Here is a 17,544-nt window from a genome sequence, read left to right as displayed (position 1 = left end):
TATTGGTTTGGATTTAAAACTTTGACTGGAAAATATCAACACAGAGGAAGAAAATGTCCATCATTCCTTTGTTGAACTTCCCCTCTTTTGCACCCTACCTGGCAAGTATATTTACTAGGACTTCAAAATAATAATCAGTAATATTAATAACTTACAATTAGAGCTATTTTTGGTGCCTGTGCTTGAATTCAGCTTGACTCTCTGACTTAAGAGGGCATTTTGGATGCCAGGAGTGGCAAGAAGTAACACAGACTCTTAATCAGCTTGCAACTTCATCTGCAAGATCACTTCCCTTTTCCAGCTGGTTAGGATGCTGAAAGAGGTCATACAGGACATGAAACACTACCACTTGCCTGGAAGGCTAGATCTCTGCTGGCTGTAAATCAGCTTGATATCCAGAGGTATAAGAAAGCTGGTCAATAGCCTTCACAATATGGGTCTTTTTGAGTCACTTATGATTTAGCAGATCCTACTTAAAATTGTAATATGAAAAAACTCACATTTGCGAAGAAAAGCCTCCTCTCCCTGATCATACACACACACACACGCCCCAACTCATATTTTTGAGTAATGGTTCTGCCTGCAGACACTGCACAGACTGTTGCGACGTCGAGGCTGTGTGCTGGGATGGAGATCTGGATCTGCTCAAGCTCATCTGAATAATTTCTAGAGGAGTCAACTGGACCTTCTCAAAATACAGCTTCTCCAGGGCAAAGGTTTTGAATGGGAGGCTAATCGCTGATGTGTGTTGTTTTGTAGCTGAAACTTTTCCCATTGCACTTCTGTGTTAGAAGCTGGAATTTGGCTTCCTGTCTGCCCAGTTTCTGCCTGAAGCAAAATTTTTATGGCTGGGCTGTGAACCCCTTAGTGGAGATGGTTGTAAAAGAAAAGCTTACAGCCTTTTTAACTAATTGTGTCCTTATGAGTGATTACCATAATTTTTTGAATTTATTTTTAAAATTTTTGTCACCTCTGATCCCACTCCATGTCCCTAAGTGAGTTGGAGCTGGGGTGTGAGCATAAGATACGGTGCTAAAAATACAAAAAAAAAAAGATGCTGGGAAAAGATTTTACAGCTTTAACAGTTTCCCACTCCCCAGGCTTTGGATTAGGTCCTCACAGACCAGTTAGAAAGGGAAGGGATGGCGAGGTCACTAAGATGCTAATGATCCTTTTCCCAATGGAAAAGTAATCTTATATGTAAGGCAAAATAATTCTCAATCCCCTTACAACTAGCAGGTCATTTTTAAAATTCATTAGTCATAAAAAAGTGTATATTTATCTCTGGTAATAAAAAAAAATCTCATAGATTAATCACTTCTGAGAATGGCAGAATGTAGTTTTTGTGAGACTACACTCAAATCTGCAATTTCACAACTATTTTTGATGACTTTTCCCCCATTCCATGGACAAGTACCTTTTTTACATGTGCTATGTGGCTACTGTATTGTTCCTCATAAAAATCAAGGGAACACTTTATGCCTCTCATGACCATTATATCTTACCTGAGCATTTTTGAGGTCTTTCTGGTACCTGAGCAGTTTCTTCAGCAATAAGCAATAAGAAGCCATGGCAGAAGAGGGTCTGTTATTTATTAAAATGTTGATAACTTCTGAAGGACTGAATTCCATAAATTCCGTCATGTAGTTTAAAACAACAGAGTTCAGGTCACTGGGGCAAAGTCTGAAAAATTAGGAAAAAGTATTTAAATACAAATGATGCATCCAGGTACAATGTCAGAATTTACAGTAAGTGGACAATACACTTCTTGTGATGTAGCTGGAGTAAGCTAAGTTGATTGTACAGGCAAACTATGACACACAGTTGTGCAATGATCCTCTTGTCTGGCTATGCTAACTTCATTTCTGGGCTGAGGCTCTGTTACTGCATCATTAAATGTTCTATTGTTGATTGAATTGATTACTCTGAAAGAACGCCCACCAGGATTAAGCCCGAAAAATTTTCTCATTTTAATCAATGTGTATATTTCAGTTCTCAGTACAGTAGCCTGAAATGGATTAACAGAGACATAGTGTGTGTGCATGGACATAAGAAGACAGGAAGAGTGCCAAAGACAGGAAAATCTTGAAGAACAAAAAAAGAATTAAGAAAGTACAGTGGCATTTTAATTTTTATATAAATCAGATTGCGAAATAAAACATGTTTTGTTACAATGATAATTGCTTTACTCACAGACTTCTGTGAGTAGTAAAGTCTAGTAGAAATATGTCAGTCTTGGATTCTGAGACTCCTAATCTTAAAACCATAAAACCATAAAGTGCCTTACTAAGAAAAATTGGAGGCTATTTAAAGCCAGTTACAAAGATGGATGAGAATAAAAATTATTAGAATAACAGGAACTTCAGTGTAATATAAAAATGTTGTTCCCTCAGGTGGGCATGTGAGACCTAGTTTTGTAGGAAAGGATTAGAAGCACACTGTCTGGAAATTAGTGGCAGCTGTGAGGTATGTTGAGGAAAAAAATTACTGATGCAATGGATATAAGCAATTCTATAAGGGTGTTTCTTCTTACACAAAATTTATCCATGGTTAGAAAAGTTGATATGACATTTTCTGAAACAAAATTCTGTCACTTTGGAACAGCCCATAGTAGATAACAAAAATATCCTAAAACAAACAAGCAAACAAACAAATCTTAAACACACTTCCCTCCCAAATCCCCAGTCCTGAAATCCCAAGCTAGAAGATAGATATCAAAATGGTTACCTGTTCTCATAGGGAGCAGTGTTTAGTATTTTCCTGATGAAACCTTCATTCAACCATTTGTCTTTTATTGCTTCTTTGACTTCAGGCCTCTTAGCAGGGTCAGGCTCAAGTAAGGACTGCATGAAGTGTACAGCTCCTGTGCAATATTACAATGCAATGGTCTGTTTACTAGTAATAGTTGATTATCAGACCAGTACATATTTTTTATGTTTCAGAAGTGTGGCACTTGCCCTACTTCTCCACATCGTAGAGCTTCAGATAAAATTCAGTCTCTAGGGCTTTACTCTGAGTCTGCCATGGTCCCATATAGTGACTCTGTCCCCTCAAGGTCACCTAAACAGGGTGGGCAGCAGGAGCCAAACCTTGCCAGGATGCATGCCAGGGACCTATGGATGCTGCTGTAGATACAGTACTGGACCTCATTTCCTAATTTTCTTGATTTACCCCAGTGAATGCAGCCTATGGCATCAGTAGTAATCTCATTATTGTGCTCACTCAGCATTTGATGAAGGCTTTGGGAAGGGGTATTTCAGAGCTAGCTGAAGTTATTTAACCCAGGAGTTCTTTTCCTCACACAAAGAAGCCAATTGTATTGATAAAACTCTCTGTAACAAGGGAAGGAGATGGACCCCTGCGCTCAGCTGATGTGTTGTGCTTTGGCTTCCTGGAGTTGGGACAGAGAAAGCTCAAACATTCCTATATGTCAATCATTCAGCTCCAACACTGCATAAAGTCCCCCTCCTTTTTTTCTTCTTGGGAAAACTTTACTGAATTCTATATTCCTTGGGGATGTTTTGAACCGAACAAAGTGGCAAGTGAGCATTAAACTGGGAACGTACTGCTCCTTTCAATTGTAATCTCCATTGGAAGAACTTAGATCTAAAGTAGGCAAAGCTAGTTCACTACTGCTCTCTCACTAAATTCCCAATGGGCAAGAGAACAATGGAGTTATCCACAATCTTCCACCAACTGTGTGGGTTTTGTAGAAAAGCAGAGATAATGCATTTATTAGTAGAAGCTATAACAATAACATAAATAAGAAAAATTAGAAATATAATAATTGCAGCTATGGAGGGATTGTACAAGAATCAAGCTGCTATCTGGCAACTGATCTCCAGAGAAAGAAAATGAGAGACTAATGTACAAACATTCTTGACAGCTATGGTAGATATCCTAATACCACTTACTAGGGGAGAGAAAGAAATCGAATCATCACATTATCTTAATATTGTACTCCAGACTAGATCCAACTAGCTTAGTCTGGAACTGTCCGCTGCTCCCCAGTGCTTGGCTGCAGGCAGCCACTGAAGCTAATCTTGGTTCCTAGGCTCATTCTTGCCTGACTTCATAGCAATGCTGTTCAAAATGATGGGGAGATCTGAACTCTTGCCGGTAGATAGATGTGCTAAACATATCTCGTTCTGCTCTGCTTTTTGACTTGGTCAGTGAAGCTGTACGACAACAGCTGTGAGAAGGTGCCTAAGCTTGTGATGGTCGACAGGAGATGCTGCTCCAGGTGGAGAGAAAATAAGAATTAAAGCCAGAGGTGTATAGGAATCATTGTAAAGCAGCAGAATTTTGAGTTTTGAGGAAATAAATTTTGGATTGCTGACCGATAGTGCATACACACCAATGTGACTTCTAGGGTTTAGAGCCATGGATTGTAATTCAGGCTAGAACTTTTGAGAACTGTCTTTCCCAGTTGTCCCAAAAGACTCCATTGACTGTACCTCATTAAAGATTGTCAGTAAAATTCATTGGAAAATGTTGTAGTTCAGTTCTTTCTCATGAAAAATATGAACAGACTCTTCACAAAAATAATCCTCCCATTTCTTTAATAATCTCAATGTCATGAGCTCTGTCAGTAGCCAAAAGATAAGGTCTTCAGGAAAAAAATATTTAAGGTTTTGATAACTTATTTCTGAGAAAAACAGGAAAGAATGCCTGACTATGACACATAGCATGGGACATACTAAACATGACAGCGTTCTCATTTACTACACAATGGCTCCACTTATGTAAAAGCAATGTACATTTTATTCCCCCTGTAAATAAAACCCAAGAATAATGGTCTTTTGAAGATACAACAATGTTATTTTCCTACTAGCCTGAGATAAAGTGATATTGCCTTAGGCTCAAAAACGTTATTTCTAAATGCAAACAAAGCAACTGGAAAAAGTACCTGTTATTTTCCAGAAGATTGCATTACTGTTAAATTCACTTTATTGCATGGGTTAGAACATCTTTACATTGGTATTCTTTATAAAAATTGAAGTACTTTACCAGGGGAGATATCTGACGGAATAGGGCTGATTTCTCCAGTTAATATCTTTTGATGTAGTTGCTTGATATTAAAAGGTTCCACAGTGAAGGGTAATGTGCCGGTTAGCATAGCAAACATGCTTATGCCTCTGTCAAAGACAAAAACAAGCATCAGAGCTCCATATAATGCTAATAAATATTTATTTAAAAATTCCACACACTTTTGAGTCAGTTTTCAGAGATCTGCCTTCAGCATCAAGAATGAGGTTACAAATTAACTCTAAGCAGCAATTTGTACTGAATATACATCTAACGCCTTTTTTCTTTGTGTAAATGCCATTTTATCTTGAAAAGAATGTTGTGGGAACTGCGTATGAAATAGAGTGTACAGTGAGTGACTGGAAAGCCTGCAGTGCTGAAAGTGGAAACCTGCTGTTTATTTTAAAAATAAGCTAATTGGAGTGACAGTGTAATGTACCCAGCCCATCAGAATAAAGCACTTTGGTTTGAAGGCTGAGTGACAACACAGAACTGGGACTGATGCAATAGATCTTGTTCCAAATAGTAATTCAGTTCTTCTTGCTTTGCTCAGATTGCTAAATTAGGTGTGACTTATGCCTAGAAGGCATTCGTGTGGTAACAGCTTGCTGTTGGCTAAAGACTTAAAACTTTAACTCTTGTGAAAGATTAACAGTCTGCTAGCAGCAATCAGCAAACTTTGTGAAGGTTTGCCATTCAGTTTGGGGAAGTACCAACATTTGGAAAACTTGCTTAGCTGTCCTGAGTTTGTGAAGAGGGAGGTTTCCTTGAACACTCTTCATGGTATTTCCTTTCTCCAGCTGAACCACACCACCACAACAGCACTGTTCTTCATCGTAGAATGAACCATACAACGGCCTGGTTTGGAAGGGAGCTTAGAGATCATCTAGTTCCAACCCCTCTGCTGTGGGCAGGGACACCTTTCACTAGACCAGATTGCTTAGAGCTCCTTTCAACCATCCTTTACCATTTCTTTACACAACTCAGCAGAGATAGTCATTTTAGGAATTCAGGCAATTCTAATTTAATTGACCTGGTGGGTACATTAGTGGAGATGGCGACAATGTTATCTGTAAGACAAATCTGTGGTGTGCTCAACTACAATCTTCTATTAATGTTTTCAAACAGTTGAAAAACCATGATAAAACCATTGAAAAACGAGAGAAGATGGTGTCATCTTTTTCTAAATGTTACATTGGATTACATTTAGACCACTGACCTATGGATAAACGTTTTTTATTAATCTTGACTAGGATTTATCTTGTCTCACTTTAACCATCTAAACCCTAGGTATCAATAGTTATAGTGGAAAGAGACAGGCCTCTCCAAGAGACATTCATCATAACATTATTATACAGTTGTTTTAGGCTACAATTAAGTGCCTCCATGCACTGACTAATAGAACACTAACTACCTGGTATAACCCAACGCCTAGTTTTTAAATGGATAAATTTAGGGAAGATCAATCTCTTCTCGCTTTACCAAACCTTCTGATAAATCTAGTCCTTGAAAGTAAAGCTTTTTAAAACTTTTGGATGAATCCTTTGAGTAAAAAACCCCAGAGACAATAAACAATGCTACAAGGAAATGACATTGAGTTGACGGAAGTAACAAGTATTTTTGTTCTATAATACATAGTAGCATATGGACTAAATACTGCTGAAGTTGGAGAGAGAGAAGGCTCCCTGAATACTCTCTGATGAGAGGGAGTACCATGCAATACAAATGGCTGTATAATGTCATTACAAAGTTAAAAATGTTTTTCTTTGTAACACTACAAACATTACCATGCACTTTAAATTGCGAATGATATACATGACTGTTGACTTAAAACGGCAATAGCTCTTTTCATTAGCCTATTGGATGGGGAAAGCTCAAAGGTATGGGAATTTGGGGAATGGATGGAGCTGCTGTCCTAGAATCTGTTTTAAAATATTGCACACAATTGTAGCTAGTTAACAGCAACAGTAACAGGACACTTGGTATTTAATTGTAGATGGAATCTGATGGTTAAACTTAAAAGTTTATTGGTTAAAACAAACTGCTTCTCCTCTGTCCTATGGAGCTGTGTGAATGTGGATTTGTTTGAATACAACAGCTGTTTCCTCAATATAGCTGGTGCATGAAAGCTAATCACTTTCCAGTTCTCCAAAGAACCATTAATATCTTCTGCATGAATGTCATGATTAGGCAAACAGGTACTGTTTAGGCAAACAGGCTGCTTACTGTTGCGTCTCCAGAGCCTGAGCTGTATTGCAGTTGAATCTGGTTGGTTTTGTGAGTGTGCTTTTGACTGACCACGGTTTTTTGGTTCCTGTTTTAATGACTCCTCGTCAGTTCTGCTGCATAAAGTCAGTATTTCTGTACTGCACTATTTTGATTCTAGAGTCCAGCAAATCTGTAATCCTCTACTTATTTTGTTAAAATAGAAGTAACTTATCTTTCTAATTAATATATTAGTCCATCAGAATTCCCTTTCCCACTATGATAATGTGAACAATCTTGATTTAAATGGTAAATATATTTTGTGCCTGAGGTGCAGAATCTGTCTGCATTAAACACCAAGGGCCATACATAAGTTTTATAAAGCCCTCAAACTGTTATATGCTGTTTATTAACAGAGTGAGCTTAGTAGGTGGTTCTAAGATTACTGCTTTGCCCTTACTCAGAAATCTGAAATGTGAATTCAGTATTATCCTGTTCAAGTGCTGACAGCATCCTCTAGACCTGATTAATCTGTGTTATGCCTACATAAATTCGGAGTAGTACTCTTGAAAACCAGAATTACACAGAATTTATTTGGTAGCATGCATCCCTTCATCCTTAACTCTGTGTACCATTCATACCCAGTAAATTTAGAAGAAGCTGAGGTATAAGAATCATGGTTAGATCAAAACCCTAATATATAGTATGTCTACCAGAAGCAGGTCTTGAGAGGAATAATGTACGTTATATATCTATATGTATATAAATCCTTTTTCTCTTTTGAACATATAGGAAAACTAAGCTTCTGTTTCAGGCACCTGAACCAGATGCCTACATGTAGGTACCAGCAGCCCTGCAGAGCAAACTAAAACATTTCCTCCTCTGTGAACACCCGGTTTGGTGAAAGCTTCTGAGAACTCCTCAAGGAGACTCTGTATTCTCACAGCTGGACAGGCAAGTGCAACGTTCCAGTTCAGAGCAGCTCTGTACATCCAGCTTTTCCTTTCCTTTTGGCACATGTCCTGAATGAAGTGGTTTAAATCAAATGCAGCACTGTGTGTTGAACAGAATTGCAGAATGGTTTGTGTTGGAAGGGACCGTAAAGATCATCGAGTTCCAACATTTCTGCCATAGTCAGGGTCACCTTTCACTAGACCAGGTTGCCCAAGGCCCAATCCAGCCTGGCCTTGAACATTTCCAAGGATTGGACATCCACAGCTTCTCTGGGCAACTAAATAAGTAATGTTCCAGTAGCAGAACATTAAGATCCTTTAAAACAATATTTTTCTCGGGTAGGATGGGAGGTGGCACTTCTAAGGCAAAAAGTCATATTACTCTTAAAAGCCTTTTGAGCTACTCGAAATCCATGGGCTTTAACCATTAGCTTCAATGGCTGGATTTTCACTCTACCACTTATTAGCCAGGATACTGCAAGGAGTTATGGTTATAATTGCAAATAGGTGGGAGGAATCTGGATGAAGGTGCATTTGAGCAGCCACTGATTTTTCTAATCTTAATGCTCTAGGTAAAGATTTGGTTTAGTTTTTACATTACACATGTTCATCTTCTATGCCCTGAATCATACTTGCTAGAAATAGGCTTAAAAATGTGTCCTAGGTGGAACACTCAGACCTGGGCATACAGTTACTGTTAAAACAGCTGAAGTTGATACCCTGGCACATATACATATATATATACACACATATAGATGAATATGAACTGCCTTTGGACAAATGATGACATGGACACAGAGTTGATCCGTGAAGATCAAAGGATACAAAAATCGACTTAATATACTATCATTTTGCCAGCTCCACCTAGAAAAAAAAATGTAAAAACCCCCATAACTTGGCTGCTAGAACTACAAACTGCAAATACATTTGAAATGTCTGAGATCGTTTATGTGAAAGCTTACTCTTCTTATGGCACCTTCTGTATTCTTGCTTATTATAGGAGACATATTCTGTAGGTTTAATAAAAAAAGTAAATGGATTCCATTCAGGTTTATGTCACCTATGAAGGAAATAATTCTACCTTTTTATCATAATTTGGTACAAAAGGCCTAGCTAAGATACGGATGAAGGTCTCATAGCTCTGCTATAGACACATCCTTGGTTTGTGTGTCCCTGAAACTCAAATTTTCTGTATAGATTTCTTCTTTTGGCAAAAGATGCCTTAGACAGAAAATGCCCACTTGTCAGCCCAGGACTTTCAAGGTTTCTGATTTTGTCAGAAGTTACTCTGCTACCAGCTGAACCTATGTGCCAGAAGGACAGGAAGGTGGCAGGGTTCACCTGAAGGGGTTGGTACGTACAAGTTCTTTCTCTGGCTTTTCAGTACAGGTTCCTATATGCAGACATCTGACCTTCTTCTGACTTCGCTTGACACAGGATTCCTCCAGAATAACATGTGTATTGATCTTTCATTTTTTTCTCCAGTGTTTTGCAAATGGATGTACATTTCAAGATGCTCATGTTTATTTATATATCTTTGCTTTTGCCGTTGATGCCCCAAAGCTGAGAGCCATGAACCCATTTACATCAGTCTTGCCTAAACAATTCAGTGCTGAGAGTGTTTTGATAAGTACATTTTTAGATCTACTTACATGGACCAGACATCTACTTTTGGACCGTATTTCCTATGAGCAAGGAGTTCTGGAGCAGCATAAGCTGGGCTTCCACACTGGGTATGTAACAGCTCCTGGGAGAGACCACTGAACTTTGCAGTATTGCTCAGTCCAAAATCTGACGGTCACAAAAGCAAAGGCAAAGAAGTTTTAGTCTCTTCTCAAATTACTTTCACTTTACCAATTATCTAAAGACAGGAGAAAGACAAAACCAGCAGCTAGCTGTAACATCTATTGATGTCTCAGCTGTAGATGCCAATTTGGGTTTGAATAAATGTGCTGTGAATTAGCAGAGGAATTACAGTGCAGTTACACAGCCATGTATCTGGTTTGGTTGATTTTGGTTTAACTGTTTTGGTTTGCCTCTGTTGACTGCATGCTAGTACAAAGCTACACAGTCACATTAGCACGGCTTAATGAGCCACGGCATTCAGCTCAGCTGGGTGTGCTTTAGCTCATGGTAGATGTGGGATAAAATGTGCTAACTTAAGCCTTTTTCTCTGTATATGTGCATGTGTGCAAGGGGGAGGGAAGAGAAAGGTGTGATTGTAAGGGACTGGCTGGCTATAAAACAGGGGTGAAGAGTTGGTGCTCTTTTTTCTCAGAGGTGCTAAGCTTTTAAAAGTTTGGGAAACACTGGGTTAAACATGTGACTTCTCTAAGTGTTAGCATCCCTTGTGGAGATTTTTCTGTGGGGTTTCCACAGAATAGAATTAGTTGTTTCTCTGAACTGTGTTAACTGCTTGATGCAAATTCTCTCATTTTTATCAATGTTTGCTTCACAATCTTAGCAAGATTTCTGTTGGTGACCAAAACAGTATTTTTTTTTTTAACACATACCAATGAAATAATGACTCAACATAAACTAATATGTTCATACCTGCATTTCAACTAGAAGATTTATTTCTTTGTCTACAAATCACTTCTGCTAGGAACAGCTTTCTACACATAAAAGCTGTAATTGTTTCTTGCTTGTCCAGAAATACACAAGGGAAAATAATAGGCAAAATTGTTTTCCTTGTTCTCTTAAAAATATATTTTGGTTAAAGCTCAGATAAACAAGCTGTTAAACTATACTTCATAACTTTTATCTATTCTAGAAGCTCAAATATGTTTACTGAATAATCACAAGCTCACTTATAAAACATGCTGTTTGAATAGTAACCAAATTGTCACTGAAAGACATACACGCACACACACAAAAGCAGAATACAAGCTTTGCTGATAGTGTGCACCTACCAATGATTTTGATGTTGTTGTTCTCATCAAGAAGAAAATTTTCAATTTTTAGGTCCCTGAGAAGACAGAAAGCAAACTTTAAGATGCCTGATGTCCCAGCTAACCATTTGCAGATAGTTTTTAGCAAAGTTTAATTAAAATAATAACAATAGCTCTGCACAGCTCAGCCTACAATTGTAACAAGATCCTTATTCCTTCCTGAAGTTTTCAGTTGGGAAAATGGAAACTTTCTGTATTTCAGGGAATATTTTATGAGTATACACAAAAAGACTGTTAATTTTAGAAATTATCTGTTCTGCTAATTTATACATTTTTTTTAAATGCATTTATGTCTTCTTTTGAGTAAAAAATTTGCACTTATTGGACTGGAGGTTTTTGGGCTTTGTTTGAAGTACTGAGCAATGCTGAACATTTCTGATTTCTTTGTGAATAAATTGTGCCTGGGAAATAAGAGGGATGAGAAGGGAACTGGAAAGTGAGGTTTGCCTTGCTTGCAGAAGAGGGGAGGTGTACCAAAGCTGGTTCAGAGACAGATATCCTGAAAGTGGAGATATCTCTGCAGTGATGTTTATGTTAACAGGGTCAACCAGTACCAGCCATCCACTCCCAGGAGGACATAATCCAGAGATGTAAGAAAAACTCTGTTAGCTGGCTCAGGTACTCAGTTGCTCATTGTGGGAATATTTATATATTTATAAATTAAAACCCAAAGCCAGAATATTGCTCCACTCTGGGAAGTGTCTGAAGTGGCAGCTGAAATCTTTTGCATCATGGATGAATCCTCAGCCAGTGTAATTTGGAGCCAGTGCAAGAGCCTGCAATGCTTTCCTGACTCCCATCAAAGCCTCCCGCACGCCACCGGAGGCTTCCTTCATTTCTAGGGGAACTGGGGGGATAAAAATTTCAGAAGCATCTCCAGGGACATGGAATTCCCTCACACCTGCTCTGAAGTTGAGAATTGCTTTTGTGAGACCAAAGACCTCAGAAAGCACAGGAGGACAAACCAGAAGGCGGAATGGGAACAAGGAGGAAGGGCTGGGTGGACTGGTGCTGCATGAACAGCACTGCACTGCTGCAGGGTATGAAGCCTGGAGGTGTACCTGGTGATCATGATGGGTGATTTTATGGGAGCTTCCTTTTATCTCTGTGGCTCTGGATGGGACAACATTGCACTCAAAACTGTCTGCTGCCCCAGGCTGAGCATGGCATGGGGATGGTTTTAATGATACCTTTTTAATACATTTCAATTTGAATAGCATGTTTACTGGAGTGGCAAATAAACCAGTACCCAAAAGCTGGGAGGTAGATTTAAGATAACTTTGTTCATAGTCTACAGGTGTTATAAGCCTGTGCACGCTGCAGTTTAAAACTAGCTGTGTTTCAGGCCACTGCAAATCTGACATTTCTATCAGATTTAGCACTCCACAGTGCACTCTGATGACTTTTACTACACTACAATTAAATAATGTTACATTGGATTGTTACAATTGCTATGGTATAGGCTGAGCTGAGTGCTCACACAGTTAATAAAAATGTGTGCTTTCTTGCCTGAAAAACCTGATAATGGCCACTATGAAAGTTTACATAGTGTCAGAAGTTATTTTTCACCAAAGATACATCTTGTTCTTTTTTTTTTCCAAAGGAAACTTTCCAAGAAATGTTGTAAATTTAAGCAACACCATGATTTTTCATTTTCTCATTCCCATGGGGACTTCAGAGAGAGAGCCTAGAGGGCAGCTTGTGATGTTTCTCCTGGTCTTTGGTCCAATAGGGATTCAAAGGGATATATGACATATTTATACAGGAGAGTGGAAAAGAGCCAGGAAAAATTAGGAACTGTACATACAAGCAAGTAAATGTCACCTAGCAAGCACCAGATTTAGGAGTTGGTAGCTGACTGTATGCATGCACTAGCCCAACCCAGTTGCAAGGCAATGTGATTTAGCTTACACATCTTTATTTGAGGTTTTTAAGCTCAGAAGCATTACCTCACCACTTGGCCATGTCCAGAGCAGGCATAGGGATAGTGAGCAGAACTCAGCTGATGAGTGTTAGCTTATGGACCTGTTGAACCAGATCTAGTGCCTGAGCCTTCTAATATCTGGCACACTAAAATGCTGTGTGCTGGGACAACTGGCAAGCACGTCAATGCTCTGTTTTCTGCACCATTTTTGCAACTGTGACATAAAATCAACTGTGATCTTGCATGGACAAGAAAAGTTACTCTCTGTTCTGTGAAATGTAGACTCAAACTTAATTTAAGCTGTAAGGATTTGTTGGATCAGTGCTGATTTTAATGCTAAATTGAAAAAGTAAATCTCAAGAAACAAAATAGCTGTCTGAATACAGTGTAGAATTTATGTTGAGAGATATCAATTTGGACTAAAAATAGTCACAAATTTGGAGAGTTTTTCATCAAGTATATTATTAAGACAGTAGAAAATGTTGTTTTTCTGAAGTGTATCCACAGGGTTCAAAATCAGGAATGCCCATAACACGCTTTTGAGCAAAAGTACATTAAATAAGCAAATTCCTAAGTGATGAGCTTGGGAATGTGACCAGACACTTCCACTCTAGTAAAATAAAGGGACCCCCATGCATAGACCCAAATATTATCACACAATTATCCATCTCATGAACTCATACCTGGTGTGATTTTACCAGGATGCTCCCTGTGGATCAGCAGCTGTTCCCAACAGACAGCTTGGGAACGCTCCTCTAGTTGTGTTAAAGGAATGTAAAGAGTTGAGCTTTGCTCCATGCTTAGATGAGAAAGTCAGATTGAATTTGTGAGGTAACTTTCCTATTTCTGTACTCATCTTTCTGGGAACACTGATGTCTTTTTTTTCAGAAGAGGATACACCCACAGTTATCCTCGTTGGTTTGACCTCTGCAGAGAGTTGTTATAAATCTCTGCAGCTGGAACTGAGCAGGGAAACTCTTCCAGATTTTCCCAATCTGCTTCTCATATGAGGTCGAGGCCACAGTTCTGAATCTCAAAGCCAGCAGCAGGTCATGAGTTGAGGGACTGCTGACTGAACCTACACCTACGACCAAGCAAGGTGGCTTGGCTCCTGCCAGACCATGCAACTCCATAAACCCTATGACAAAATGCTTGAGAGCCAGGGATGAATTTTCCTTTGGTTAGGGTAGTTTGATAGTAAGTCAAGTCATCAGAGAAGCTCACACCATTTTGTACATGGGTAATCTCAGGACGCAAAGCAAAATTTTTCTCTCTTGCAAAGCTTTCCCAGCAAAACATGACCAACAGGAAAAAAGAGAAGTAGGGCAAGAAGTCAGGCTACTCTCCAGCTCACTGTGAAGAGTTGTTTCCAAACAAAAAGAGAGCTTGAGAAATTAATGAGGAGTGTTGTCACGGGAAGGACATAAATGTTATGATCATGAGCACCGAGGAAATGCTGTAAAATAGATTAATCAGGCAACCAGCAAGGCAAGAGTGTCAGTCTGGACTAATGGGGTGAAACCCCTTGGGTTTATTTTCTGCTGGAGTGTTTTTTTTGTTTGTTTAAATTCTCCAGGTCCCATACTGTCCATTTCTTTCTTGTCTATTCCTTATTAATTAACAAATCCAATATAATGAAATGCTGGGTTACAAGCATTTCAAGTCACAATGTTGAGCCATCACATTCACAGCTTATTTGTTTCATGGTTGCTGTAATGATGCAGTCAACTGGATTACTTAGGTCCTGGTGACTTTCTTGGTGAGTCCATTCACCATTTAAAGTTAAGGATCTGATTGACTGTGAATCATTAAGTAAAACAAAAAAATGGTGGGAAAACTGCTTCTAGCCTATTCTCCCACCAACAATGGAAGTATTATTCTACTGCTCTTGGCATATGTGCCACGATCTCTAGTAGGGAGGAATATCAGCTCTCATTGTAAGAGTTGCTGAGATTCCTCTAGCAGTGGCTGAAGTCATGATCTGACCTTGTAATGCAAAAGCCAATATGGAAGATCAGCGACCTGTCTCAGACCCAGACCTGCAGGACGTGTCCTTTTCACAAGTAGTGAGCTGTGATTCCTCAATTTTCAGTCCTGGGTGATGCATGGTTATTTCAACATGTTGTGGCTAACCAAAGGAAACCAATATTTATATGCTTAGCCACACTGAAATATTTGAATTAGATACACATTTGTCACCAGCTTATTCTGAGATAATTGTGGCAAAGTATTGATTTGTTGTGCTCATCAGCTCTTATCCCTGGACTTCGCTACTTTTCTCCCCCAGGAGTGCATAACAGCTTATAACAGTAATAACCACTACTGAGAATAAAATACTTTATTAAAATGAGCTGAGAGAACCTATTCTTCTTAGCAATCCCTGTTTTTATAAGGGAAAAATAAAGGAATGTTCTTGTGAAGAAGAGCACCCTGTGCTCTTGCACACTTTTTTTCCTTACTGTTTGAAAGGGGAGAAACATCTTACCTGTGAACAATTCCCTGGCAATGCAGGTGCTCTACTGCAGATAGAATTTGCCAGATGTATCTCCTTACTTCCCATTCTGCCAGCCTCTTTTTGTCACAAATTCTGTCCAGGAGGTCGCCACCAAGGCACAGTTCCATCACCATGTAATAGGAGTTGTCAGTCTCCAAGGTCTCATATAGCTGAACAACATTGGGGTGCTTAATCATCTGGTGTACCCGCGGCTCACGTTTCATGTTTTTTAAAACATAGGAATCCTGCTTGGCTTTCCTCTTGTCAATGACTTTTATGGCTACCTAAATGGTAGGATATTTGCAAATTAGCAACAAGCTTTGCAACCAAGATCAGTTTTCAAAAGGGTAGGGAGTAAGCTGATATGGGAGAGGCTGTTTTTAACATAGCGTTGATAATCAGTATCACAGAGGGAGACATTAGTGATGGAAGAATAGAGTTTTTATTTCTCTTGAAGACCAAAACAGAAAGGCTGAACTCTGTCTTAACCATACCTCTCATTACATTAATAAATATGCGCATACGAAATATTCTGAAATGCAAAAGATCCCTACATGCTCAACTGCATCTGTAAAGTAGCACATCTATTTTCTAACATACTCCCCTGCAATTTAATCTAAAAGTCACTCAAGATGCTGGGTGTTATGGGCTGGGGTTAGACTCCTTGCAGTTTGGGGAGCTAGTTGGACAGTGAAGCTATTGAAGCCACAAGAAAAGCAAAATTCAAAAAGTCACTTTATAGTAACACACCTTTCCACACTTGTGTCTAGCGGTACATTATTTTAGCCTGACTGAGCTAGAGATAACAGAGTTTATCTGTGTCCTGCCATATAAATGACTGCTATTGGAGTGTCTAGCTTTTCACTAGTGTTGTCCATAGTTTTAAAGGTCAGACACACAATACTAATTACTCAATAAGGATTATTAGGGAAAGCAGATTTGAGATTTTATGCCATCATCCTTCTTTCAGCAGGAAGGTATCTTTGTTGCCTCTATTTTGTAATTGTGAAAATAGTTGCACTCAATACATATTCACACATGTGACTGATTATACATGAGCAATAAACCCAGCTTATGTGGTTAATTTATGAGGATAAGGTTCACAGGATAATTCACTGAGTAGTCTGTGGTTTGCAGATTAAATAGTCTGAAATTTTCTGCCATAAATTAGCGTGAGGTTACTTGCTATTCCTAAGTGTGTATTACACTCTCATCATAAGCTTACCTTCTCCCCTGTGGGGATGTGCAGTCCCTCCATCACTTTGGCAAAGGAACCCTTGTTGATCATTTTGCCTACTAGGTAATTCCCAACTTGTTTGGAATGAGGGAAAGTCTTCCCGGTCTCTTGGGGCATCTTGTTAAAACAGGCAGGTATTTTTATATCCTTTTTCTCCCATTCTGGTAATATCCCATCCAAATTGCCAGTATCTGTCATTTTGTCATCCAAGCCTGCTTTTTTTGCTGTGGGCATCCCTGGAGAGATAGATTTGTATTGCTACTTTCCAAATGTAGCTTGTGATTCACAGCAGATCCAGGTATCAGGTCTGTGCCATCCTGCTGATGACAGAGCAACTAATCCTTTCCCCCTGAGACTCTGGGTTTGTCACTGATCTCTAGTCTGGGCACACAGATCTGCTCAAGCAGAACCAAGTCGTAGATTATTAACCTAACCTGATATACGATGTCAGTTAATGCCCCAGACCTGCCAAGTCAGATGACACATAATCCCAGCATTAGCCTCTCTTCCTCCTCTAATAGTTCCCAAAACATATGTTTATTGTAAGTTGCACCAAACTAAACTGAGTCACAGTTTTCCTGGTATGCATATAGCTGGTGTGCAAGGACACAAGTTTATTCTAAGAACACTGTGGTAACATGAATGCAAAGCTGAGTTATGTACCTGATGCTGTGCAAGAATTTATTTATTTGCTGTGTAAAACATAAAAATATATATGCACTTGTAGCACGTTTCAGTCCTGACCTGACTCC

General features: G+C 39.0%; 1 protein-coding gene across 1 annotated transcript; it reads right to left on the bottom strand.

Moving 5' to 3' along the window:
• Positions 1-259: 259 nt before the first annotated feature.
• LOC127466887 (hormonally up-regulated neu tumor-associated kinase homolog A-like) lies at positions 260-17,026 on the bottom strand. The gene is made up of 8 exons (XM_051778238.1): positions 16,781-17,026; positions 15,547-15,839; positions 11,099-11,154; positions 9,839-9,977; positions 5,011-5,138; positions 2,728-2,863; positions 1,506-1,683; positions 260-313 (listed from the first exon to the last, which is right to left on the bottom strand). Exons 1-8 carry the CDS (start codon positions 17,024-17,026, stop codon positions 260-262), a joined length of 1,230 nt encoding a protein of 409 aa, XP_051634198.1.
• Between the last annotated feature and the right edge of the window lie 518 nt (positions 17,027-17,544).

This window comes from Manacus candei, unplaced genomic scaffold, assembly GCF_025592945.1.
Source record: "Manacus candei isolate 608988 ecotype Guabito, Panama unplaced genomic scaffold, ASM2559294v1 h1tg000011l, whole genome shotgun sequence".
NCBI classification, from domain to species: domain Eukaryota; kingdom Metazoa; phylum Chordata; class Aves; order Passeriformes; family Pipridae; genus Manacus; species Manacus candei.
The sequence above is the reverse complement of the archived record's forward strand: the minus strand, read 5'-3'. Positions and strand labels throughout refer to the sequence as shown.